This window comes from Platichthys flesus, chromosome 3, assembly GCF_949316205.1.
Source record: "Platichthys flesus chromosome 3, fPlaFle2.1, whole genome shotgun sequence".
In the NCBI taxonomy this organism is placed as follows: domain Eukaryota; kingdom Metazoa; phylum Chordata; class Actinopteri; order Pleuronectiformes; family Pleuronectidae; genus Platichthys; species Platichthys flesus.
Genome location: NC_084947.1, coordinates 590,381 through 601,687, shown reverse-complemented (window position 1 = coordinate 601,687; position 11,307 = coordinate 590,381). Strand labels below are relative to the sequence as shown.

The 11,307-nt window shown below is 49.2% G+C and overlaps 2 protein-coding genes across 4 annotated transcripts in view; one reads left to right on the top strand and one right to left on the bottom strand.

Moving 5' to 3' along the window:
- lrrc2 (leucine rich repeat containing 2) overlaps positions 1-518 on the bottom strand; it is a 10,808-nt gene extending 10,290 nt beyond the window's left edge. The window contains exon 1 of one of the 3 annotated variants that reach the window (XM_062381230.1): positions 438-518. In XM_062381230.1, the coding sequence (XP_062237214.1) occupies positions 438-447 (10 nt within the window). In that variant the 5' untranslated portion in view covers positions 448-518. Of the gene's footprint in view, positions 36-437 lie in introns of those variants that run through there. The other 2 variants (XM_062381234.1, XM_062381231.1) reach the window with 2 other exon arrangements.
- A 249-nt stretch (positions 519-767) lies between these two features.
- LOC133935173 (putative helicase mov-10-B.1) lies at positions 768-10,715 on the top strand. The gene is made up of 23 exons (XM_062381229.1): positions 768-1,002; positions 1,249-1,351; positions 1,456-1,637; positions 2,203-2,299; positions 2,374-2,515; positions 2,587-2,839; positions 3,006-3,113; positions 3,218-3,401; positions 3,541-3,683; positions 3,757-3,927; positions 4,299-4,411; positions 5,828-6,024; positions 6,105-6,202; positions 6,299-6,396; positions 6,600-6,698; positions 6,800-6,902; positions 6,977-7,094; positions 7,175-7,366; positions 7,949-8,020; positions 9,399-9,524; positions 9,625-9,713; positions 9,799-9,923; positions 10,014-10,715. The coding sequence occupies exons 1-23, from the start codon at positions 878-880 to the stop codon at positions 10,073-10,075; spliced, it is 3,000 nt and encodes a 999-aa protein (XP_062237213.1). The 5' UTR covers positions 768-877; the 3' UTR covers positions 10,076-10,715.
- Positions 10,716-11,307: the final 592 nt, after the last annotated feature.

Here is an 11,307-nt window from a genome sequence, read left to right as displayed (position 1 = left end):
GTGTGTGTGCGTGTGTGTGCGTGCGTGTTTGCGTGTGTGTGTGTGTGTGCTATTATGTCAAGGGCCTCTGGAGTCTGACACAATAACACACAAATAAGGTCTCACGTCACTTTATATTCAGTCTGTGGTTTAACAGAGGTAGATCAGTTTGTTTGACAGTGAATCAGGTCACGTGACCGGACACGTGCACTTTCATTTCATTTCAAATGAAAGTGACCAGGTTTAAAATGTGTGACATAAAAACAACTCAACACAAACCTCATACAAATCCATCACAACACACACATACAGACACAACAACACACTCATGCTATTAATCATTGTTAAGAGTTAAACATAAATTATATAAACAAATAAAATAAACACACAATATACACACTTAATAAACACACTTTATAAACACGTAATATACACACATGTAAGAGACACAAACTAACCTTTGATCATTTATGTTCTTTGATCTACTTCGTACTGCTCTTATCATTATTACACCTGTAGGGGGCGTCACCTCTCTGACGCTGCTTTTCTCAATAAAGTTGATTCAAAAGGAAAAAATAAAGTTTCGTTTCTACTGAACTTGACGCTGATTGGTTCGTTTGTTTTTATCACAGTCACATAGTCAGACACACGCGCTCTCTGTCTGTCTCTCTCTCTCTCGCTCTCTGTCTCTCTCTCTCTCTCTCTCTCTCTCTCTCTCTCTCTCTCTCTCTCTCTCTCTCTCTCTCTCTCTCCTGATGATGATAGCTCTCACCCCGCCCCCCCGGACTGTCCTGTTGAGCAGCTCCGCTCTTCCTCCTCTGAGGAGATCACCTGTCGATCAGGATCATCTGTCAGCGCGCGACCTGCTCGTCGATGCTCTGATCGATCACTGGTCGATATGAAGTTAAGTCAACTGGTTCAAGTGGGACTCGAGTTCTACGAGTTTCTCAACGAGACGAATCGATCATCGATCACAGAGAGAAACCGACTGAGCGAAGTTTACAACCGAGAGTTCAGGAGCAGGTGACGTCCTCTTCCTCATCTCTCTATTCATCATCTTCATCTGTGTCACTCTCTGTTTGTTCTTCATCTTCTTCATCTTCTTCTTTATCATCAGTTTCACTCTGTTTGTTCTTCACCTTCATCTTCTTCATCAGGACTCAATGTAACACTCTGTTCATCATCCTCATCATCTTCATCATCAGTGTCACTGTCTGTTTGTTCTTCATCTTCATCTTCATCATCAGTGTCACTGTCTGTTTGTCTCAGGATCCCAGGATCCAAAGACCCGAGCTTCGGTTCACTTCTTTACGGCCTGAAAACCCACGGGAAAGTAACCGTACGAAGAGGAACAATCCGATTCAACCCCAAGGTCTGTTCCTCCTCCTCATCGTCTTCATGTTCTTCTTCTTCTTCTTCTTCTTCTTCTTCTTCTTCTTCTTCTCGATCTAAGACGTGAAGTGCTGCTGTTCTCAGGTTCGAGCTCTTTACTTGGACCAGTGGTCCACATCCAGGACTCGGCGGTCCCAGGCGGCCCAGGGCGGAGGGACCAGTCCGGGGACACCTCCGACCTCCACCTCCCCAGATGGAGCAGAGACGGGAGTCCGAGCCCGGAGGCAGATGGCGTCTCGCCTGATGACCAAGCTGAAGACAGAGAGGTGACACAAGTCGCTCTGATGATCTTCATTCCCTAGAGACTCCACAGAAACCTGTGACATCATCAGGTTCACACAGCGACTCGTGAAGGTCACAGGAGGTTGTTTGGTCTGAAACGTGGGAGAAGTGTTTGTTATTGTTATTGGAGCCGAGAGGAGCTGAGAGGAGCAGGGAGGAGCCGAGAGGAGCAGGGAGGAGCCGAGAGGAGCAGGGAGGAGCCGAGAGGAGCCGAGCACGACTCAGTCTCATCACATTATCCAGTTTGTCATCACACACAACGTTCAGCTGGTTCCCTTCTTCAGGCCGGGCTTTAACTCTGATTCCCTGTATTCATATAATCGACCATATGTTTAATGCAACTCTCGTCTCGACTGCTCCTGTCTGAAGAGGTTCTCTGAGCTGAGGGGGATTTGATCCAAATCAAATCTGGATCAGGGAGTTCCAATAGGCTTCATAAGGAGGCTGCTGGTGGAACTGTTCCATATTGAATCATGTAAAATGTGAAGTTCAGTTCACAGCCGCCCTCTTGTCTTTAAGTGTCACGACCTTTGCCCTTTCTCTCCAAAGGTCGATGTTCGTCTCTGACAAACATGGCGTCAGCATCACCTCCGAGCAGCAGTTCAACCAGGGGAAGCTCAGCTTGTGTATGGAAGGCACCTACGAGGTACTGATCCTGACTCTGCTGACCCTGATCCAGCTGTAGTGGTTCAATGACTCAGTTCTTGTCTTTGTAAACAGTACGAGGTCCAGCTGAGCGTGAGGAACTCTGGAGCCGAGCCGGTGCTCTTCACCTACTACACTCCGCTGCACTGGCTCAAGCACCTGGCTCTGACGGACGAGCACAAGGTGACCAGGAGGAACCCTCGGACCCTGGGGCCAGGTAGACCATCACAGGGGAGCTGCTGGGAGCACTGGGAACACACAGCTGATCAGCGTCTGTTGTGTTCTCAGGTGAAAGCTACGACATCAGCGTTAGCTTCCGATGCAGCTGGGTCGGGTTCTATCCTGTGACTCTGGCCTTTGAGTTCAAACCCGACCTGGAGCCGACCTCCGCTGAGTTCTACATCGTGCGCTTCATCGAGGCCCGGTGCATCACGGCCCTGGGCGTGGAGCTGGCGCCCATCGCACCCTACAAGCCTCAGCCCCTCTGCACCTGGACCCCCGAGGTCCACTGCACCATCGTGGACGGGCAGCGACCTGAGGGGTAAAGCTGTTTGTTTCAATCTGTCACATGTTCGATTCCTTGGTTGCGTTGTTCAGTCAAAGTGGTCCCAGTTGTGTAGCTGTTTCCTTCTTGTGCGTCTCGGAGCTGCAGGTGAATCCCACTGAGGCTGGACTCTGAAGCTCTGCTCTGTGTCTCCTCTCACCAGGATGTCGGTGCTGCAGCTGAAAAATGAGGTTCCTTTGAAACAGTATTGTATTCCAGCGTATGTGAACCAACTGATCGAGTCCCTGAAGTCTGGTCAGCCGGGTCAAAGGTGAATTCAATATGGAGCTAAACCCTCACAGTGTCTCCATCCAACCAGCCTCTGCTCCTCAGGATAAACGCTGTCGTCCACTTGTCCTCCTCGTCTCTGATCAGACAGACGCTGCTGGAGGCTCCGCTCAGCTGGGAGATCTACACCCAGAAGTTCCAGCTGCTGCTGTTTCTGGAGGAGCGTCAGATGGAGTCGGACATCAAGAGATACAACATCCCCAACAACGAGAGAGCAGAGCACGCCATCATGTCCCGAGACCAAGTCAACAAGAAGCTCCTCGTGCTGGACGTAAATATAAATATACACATGACACTCCTCCACTCAATCACCATCTTTATATGTATACACCTGTAGCTGCTGATGAATATGTATATGAAGAGGATCAGTGACTGTATAGGATCAGAGGATATATATCCCCCCCCCCCAGGTGCCGGGTGTGGCTGAGAACCGTCCCTCTGTTCTACGTGGAGACGTGCTGCTGGTTCGTCCCTCCGGGGAATCGGGGGTGAAGTATCGAGGCTACGTTCACAGTGTGGAGCTGAACAGGGTCAAACTGGGCTTCAGCTCCAGGTACGACCTCCACCACTCACACCATGTCACTGGAGGTCAACAGAGGAGACTCTGAAGGTTTGCTTGTTTGCAGTTTGCTGAGTCGGTTCTTCGAGGGGATGAGGTTCAGCGTGGAGTTCACGTTGAACCGGACCGGCCTGCGGGTCCAGCACCGAGCGGCCGAGCTGGCAGCTGAGCGCGGCCTGGAGGAGCTGCTGTTCCCTGCTGCTCCGGCCCTGAGGCACACCGAGCTGCCTGACCTCAGGTCAGTGCAGCTGCTGCATGTTGGGCTTGTTTCTGCAGCTTCCTCCCTCTGCACGAGTCACTGAGTCACGTCAGGTCACGTGATCACTGCCTTGATGTGTCACGCTTCACAGTCAACGCCCAGGATCCCTGAGGTGGCAATCGAGGGAAGGACAGCGCCCCCCACTGACAGCTGCAGTTACTGCGGTCGACTCTGACAGACTGGGTTCCGCTCGGTCACTTGTGTTGTTGTGTGGTTTCTACTTCAGCCACTGAGAGTTTCATTGGACTTTTCATTACAGCGGCTGGGACACACGGGGACATAAGGTCCAAAACAAAAGTCCTCCTGTGAGAGTCTGTGTTCATCTCTGTGTGTCGCTCTGTCGTTCACAGATTGTTTGACCGGAATCTGGAGAAGAACCCACAACAGCTTGGAGCTGTCCAACACATCGTAGCTGGATCGTCCAAGCCGGCCCCCTACCTGGTGTTCGGCCCACCGGGGACAGGTGCAGCCAGTTTACTGTGGTTCTGTTTCAAGAGCCCGTCATCATGAGGTCTGCAGGTCAGGTGTATCTCACAGGAGAAGAGAAGTTAGATCTGTGATCAGGAAAGATTCTTCTAATGCTGGCAACAGTTTCTTAACTTTATCAGCTTCGATCATCCTCAGAGGACAGACAGAGGACAGACAGAGGACAGACAGAGGACAGACAGAGGACAGAGGACAGCCAGAGGACAGACAGAGGGCAGACAGAGGACAGACAGAGGACAGACAGAGGACAGGCAGAGGACAGCCAGAGGACAGACAGAGGACAGAGGACAGCCAGAGGACAGACAGAGGACAGACAGAGGACAGCCAGACGACAGACAGAGGACAGACAGAGGACAGCCAGAGGACAGAGGACAGCCAGAGGACAGACAGAGGACAGACAGAGGACAGCCAGACGACAGACAGAGGACAGACAGAGGACAGACAGAGGACAGCCAGAGGACAGACAGAGGACAGACAGAGGACAGACAGAGGACAGAGGACAGCCAGAGGACAGACAGAGGACAGACAGAGGACAGCCAGAGGACAGACAGAGGACAGACAGAGGACAGACAGAGGACAGCCAGAGGACAGACAGAGGACAGACAGAGGACAGACAGAGGTCAGACAGAGGACAGACAGAGGACAGCCAGAGGACAGACAGAGGACAGCCAGAGGACAGACAGAGGTCAGACAGAGGACAGACAGAGGACAGCCAGAGGACAGACAGAGGACAGCCAGAGGACAGCCAGAGGACAGCCAGAGGACAGCCAGAGGACAGACAGAGGACAGCCAGAGGACAGCCAGAGGACAGACAGAGGACAGACAGAGGACAGCCAGAGGACAGACAGAGGACAGACAGAGGACAGGCAGAGGACAGACAGAGGGCAGACAGAGGACAGACAGACAGAGGACAGACAGAGGGCAGAGAGAGGACAGACAGAGGACAGACAGAGGACAGACAGACAGAGGACAGACAGAGGGCAGACAGAGGACAGCCAGAGGACAGACAGAGGACAGACAGAGGACAGACAGAGGACAGGCAGAGGACAGACAGACAGAGGACAGACAGAGGGCAGAGAGAGGACAGACAGAGGACAGACAGAGGACAGACAGACAGAGGACAGACAGAGGGCAGAGAGAGGACAGACAGAGGACAGACAGAGGACAGCCAGAGGACAGACAGAGGGCAGACAGAGGACAGACAGAGGACAGACAGAGGACAGACAGAGGACAGTTAGATGAACTGTGAACCCAGACTCCACCTGGATCATGGGTTCTTAGGTTCCCAGACTCAGAGGAATCAGAGGAGATTTCTGCTTCACTCAGTGACAGAGATGAAGTTTCTCAAACCAGAAGTTGATCACACCTGACTTCTTCTGGTTGGTCTGTTCAGGTAAAACGGTGACTCTGGTGGAGGCCATCAAGCAGATCGAGAAGACTCAGGCCTCCTGCCACATCCTGGCCTGCGCTCCCTCCAACAGCGCTGCGGACCTGCTGTGCAGGAAGATCCTGGATCACGTGGATCACTTCAAAGTGCACCGCATGTACGCCAGCAGCCGGGACCCGAGATGTGTTCCTGAAGAGCTGAAGGTCGGTGACACATCCGTTCCTCCAGCAGATGATGGAGCAGTGTGTGTCTGAGGTGTGTGAACGATCTCTGGTTCTTTCAGACCTGCTCTAACCTGGTGGGCGACTGCTACGTCTTTCCTGTGAAAGAGGAGCTGATGGAGTTCAGGGTCATGGTCACCACCCTGGTGACAGCTGGGAGGTAGTGAGGGACTCCCCTGCACCACCTGACACTGTGTAGTGTTTACTTCCTGTTTGCGTTGTGTCAACACTCGACACGTGTGTGGTGTCTCCGCAGGCTTGTCACAGGAGGAATCCCCCCCGGTCACTTCACTCACGTGTTCGTGGACGAGGCGGGACACGCCGTGGAGACCGAGTGTTTGATCCCCTTGGCAGGTAACGACACAGTGTGTGTGTCTGTGCCCACGTCACCGTGTTGCCTCAGGAGCAGCCGCTGGGCCCAGCCTGGTTACACAAGTGTGGAATCAAATCATAAAAACTGGATCGAATCGAGAAGCATGTCAAATGCCCCTGTGACGCCATTGTTAAGTATTTGTGTATAGTGTATATATAGTGTGTCTGTATGTGTGTTTCCAAAGGGCTGCTCCATGCACACACGGGTCAGGTGGTTCTGGCTGGAGACCCCAAGCAGCTCGGACCCATCCTCAGATCCCCGTTAGCTCTGAAACATGGTTTGGGTGAGGACAGACACAAACACACACACACACATTGAATCCCTGGTTGTGTGTCTCAGTGTGTGCTGTTGGATTGTGTAGTGACGAGCTTCCTCTGTGTGCAGGAGTGTCCCTGCTGCAGCGCATGATGACTCAGTTCTCTCTGTACCAGAAGGACGAGGACGAGTGGGACCGTCGCTTTGTCACCAAGCTGTTGTGTAACTACAGGTGTGAACGACAACCGGCTGTGTGCGTTTGATTTGAGCAACTGAGTCTGAAGGTGTTTTCCTCCTGCTGGTCAGGTCCCACCCGTCCATCCTGAAGGTTCCCAACGAGCTCTTCTACGACTCGGAGCTGCTGTGCAGCGCAGACGAGGTCCTACGCAACTCCTACTGCAACTGGACACACCTCCCTCAGAAGGTAACACACACACACTGAGCGTCTGTCGCCAACTGTGTTACAACACAACTGTGTTACAACACAACCTAATCTAAATTCAGGGTTTCCCGTTGATCTTCCACGGTGTCACTGGCGTTGACGAGCGCGAGGCCAGCAGCCCGTCGTTCTTCAACAGGGCCGAGGTGGAGCAGCTGATGGAGTACGTGAAGAAGCTGCTGCAGAGCCAAGGCAAGAAGGGCCTGGCCACCATCTCCCCTAAAGACATAGGCATCATCGCCCCCTACAGGAAGCAGGTAGAAGGCATCTCACAGCTTAAAGCAACTCGCTCAAGAGGAAACGGGATTGTAAACATGTGATATAAACATGTTATTATGAACATGTGATTATGAACATGTGATATAAACCTGTTATTATAAACATGTGATTATGAACATGTGATTATGAACATGTGATATAAACCTGTTATTATAAACATGTGATTATAAACATGTGATATAAACATGTTATTATAAACATGTGATTATAAACATGTGATTATAAACATGTGATATAAACCTGTTATTATAAACATGTGATTATGAACATGTGATTATGAACATGTGATTATGAACATGTGATTATAAACATGTTATTATGAACATGTGATTATGAACATGTGATATAAACCTGTTATTATAAACATGTGATTATAAACATGTGATATAAACATGTTATTATAAACATGTGATTATAAACATGTGATTATAAACATGTGATATAAACCTGTTATTATAAACATGTGATTATGAACATGTGATTATGAACATGTGATTATGAACATGTGATTATGAACATGTGATTACTTGTATGTGTTTTCCTTTGTCTCGATGTTTCAGGTGCAGAAAATCCGTCAGGCTCTGAATAAAGTTGAGAAAGAATTTAAATTGATGAACATGGATAAACTGAAGGTAACAAGATATTTCATAATAAATCAAACTGACACACAAAACAAGCAGTGTGGCATGCTGGGAGGTGTAGTCTTCACTCAGAGTTGTGTTGAAGCAGTGTGGCATGCTGGGAGGTGTAGTCTTCACTCAGAGTTGTGTTGAAGCAGTGTGGCATGCTGGGAGGTGTAGTCTTCACTCAGAGTTGTGTTGACGCAGTGTGGCATGCTGGGAGGTGTAGTCTTCACTCAGAGTTGTGTTGACACAGTGTGGCATGCTGGGAGGTGTAGTCTTCACTCAGAGTTGTGTTGAAGCAGTGTGGCATGCTGGGAGGTGTAGTCTTCACTCAGAGTTGTGTTGACGCAGTGTGGCATGCTGGGAGGTGTAGTCTTCACTCAGAGTTGTGTTGACACAGTGTGGCATGCTGGGAGGTGTAGTCTTCACTCAGAGTTGTGTTGACGCAGTGTGGCATGCTGGGAGGTGTAGTCTTCACTCAGAGTTGTGTTGAAGCAGTGTGGCATGCTGGGAGGTGTAGTCTTCACTCAGAGTTGTGTTGACGCAGTGTGGCATGCTGGGAGGTGTAGTCTTCACTCAGAGTTGTGTTGACACAGTGTGGCATGCTGGGAGGTGTAGTCTTCACTCAGAGTTGTGTTGAAGCAGTGTGGCATGCTGGGAGGTGTAGTCTTCACTCAGAGTTGTGTTGAAGCAGTGTGGCATGCTGGGAGGTGTAGTCTTCACTCAGAGTTGTGTTGACGCAGTGTGGCATGCTGGGAGGTGTAGTCTTCACTCAGAGTTGTGTTGACACAGTGTGGCATGCTGGGAGGTGTAGTCTTCACTCAGAGTTGTGTTGACGCAGTGTGGCATGCTGGGAGGTGTAGTCTTCACTCAGAGTTGTGTTGAAGCAGTGTGGCATGCTGGGAGGTGTAGTCTTCACTCAGAGTTGTGTTGACGCAGTGTGGCATGCTGGGAGGTGTAGTCTTCACTCAGAGTTGTGTTGACACAGTGTGGCATGCTGGGAGGTGTAGTCTTCACTCAGAGTTGTGTTGAAGCAGTGTGGCATGCTGGGAGGTGTAGTCTTCACTCAGAGTTGTGTTGAAGCAGTGTGGCATGCTGGGAGGTGTAGTCTTCACTCAGAGTTGTGTTGACGCAGTGTGGCATGCTGGGAGGTGTAGTCTTCACTCAGAGTTGTGTTGACACAGTGTGGCATGCTGGGAGGTGTAGTCTTCACTCAGAGTTGTGTTGACGCAGTGTGGCATGCTGGGAGGTGTAGTCTTCACTCAGAGTTGTGTTGACGCAGTGTGGCATGCTGGGAGGTGTAGTCTTCACTCAGAGTTGTGTTGACGCAGTGTGGCATGCTGGGAGCTGTAGTCTTTGGGTCCTGAGCTTTGCCTCCATGTGTCAGGTGGGCTCGGTGGAGGAGTTCCAGGGGCAGGAGAGGAGGGTCATCTTGGTGTCCACAGTTCGCAGCAGCTCCAGCTACACAGACTTCGACAAACAGTTCAACTTGGGCTTCGTCAAGAATGAGAAGGTAACACACTCATGCACTGTACATGTGCACTGTGCACGTGCACTGTGCACGTGCACGTGCACGTGAGAACACGATCCTCACTCACGTTTCTCTTCTCCAGAGATTCAACGTGGCCATAACTCGAGCCAAAGCCCTGCTGATCGTATTGGGAAACCCCAGAGTGCTGAACACAGATCCCACCTGGGCTCAGTGAGTGTCACATGGTCTCTCCAGGTTCACACACACACACACACACACACACACACAGAATGATGATGTAATGGTTCGCCTGCAGCTTCATCAAGTTCTGCAGCGACAGCGGAGGATACGACGGCGTCCCTCTCTGCGGCGTCCTCGCTGAGGAAGAGGAGGAGGTAGTGACGAGACTCGCTGCTCTCTACATCAGAATGGAGGGCCAAGGTGACACACACACACAGACAGACACACACACACACACGTTACTTTGACCAGAGCCCAGAGGTGCTCAAAGTGTCCATGTGTGCTCGTCAGTGGAGACGGAGGAGAGTGTGGTCCAGCAGCACCTGGACCCCGAGTGGAGGAGCGACCTGTGAACTCCGTCCTGATCACCTGACGGCTTTCATCTTCTTCTTCAGGTTCATCAAAGCATTTTCTACGTTTGTACTTAAACTCAACAAAAACGACTCAACAGCAACTTTGAAAGAATCTAGAAACTTTATCGTAACAAAAAGTTGATAATAATTTGTGTCTGTGAACTCATTCAAACGGAGAAAAGACAAGTGATGAATTCACTCACAAATAAATAACAAACAATACGAATCATACAAATAAAATCTGAGCCCTTAAAGGTTCAGTGTGTAACATTCAGGTGAACACACAGAAGTTAATAATAATAAATGGTAATTAGTAATAAATATGAAAAATAAGTAACGAGCCAATTCAGGATCTGAACTCGTTCAGAGTTTCTACAACTGACTTGATGAAATCTGCCTCATCATCGTTCTTTGAGCTTTTCTACGTCTTCTCTGCTGTTTCATAGTTTTTATTGATTCAGTGAAACATCTGTTCTGCAGCAGCACATCTGGATCTTGAATAATTTGTGAATCATTATTTGTTCTGGAAACAGCCGATTTGTTTTAATCAAATTAAAATGTTCCTGTTCTCTTCTTCAAATGGTTCTGATGATTTTTGGTTTGCTGATTTTAATAATAACTGGAAAACAATGTGAATGAATTACTGGTGTGTTGTTTTTGACTCATGAGGCTTTAATCAGAGTTTATATCAACTATCACGCCCCCTGCTGGTCACTACTGGTTGAGGCACCACAGGAGGTCTGAACTGAAATCGAGTTCAATCAGAATCAGAATCAGAAAGTATTTATTGCCAAGAAGTTTACACCTACCAGGAATTTGCTCTAGTTATTGGTGCATACAATGAACATAGAAACATAAAAACACAATAAATACAACACTGTAAAAAAGTATATATTTACTCACTATTTACTTATTATTTACTCACTTTTTCTAATATTTATACAAAGTAACATTTATTTAGACACAAACATTTCTAAATAAATATATATAAAAGATAAAAGATATAAAAAGTGAAGTAAAAAGTGAAATGCAAACAGTGAACAGTGTCTGATTGCAATATGCAATGTAATGCAATATAATATAATATAATTTATTAATTTAACACGTCCTTGAGGTGTGGGGGGGCAGAATAAAAGTCTGAGTCAGGTGGTGGGGGGGGGGGGGGTCCCGGGTCTTGTTGATGAGGCCAACTGCAGCCGGGAAGGAGCTGGTCTTGTGGCGGGAGGTTCTGG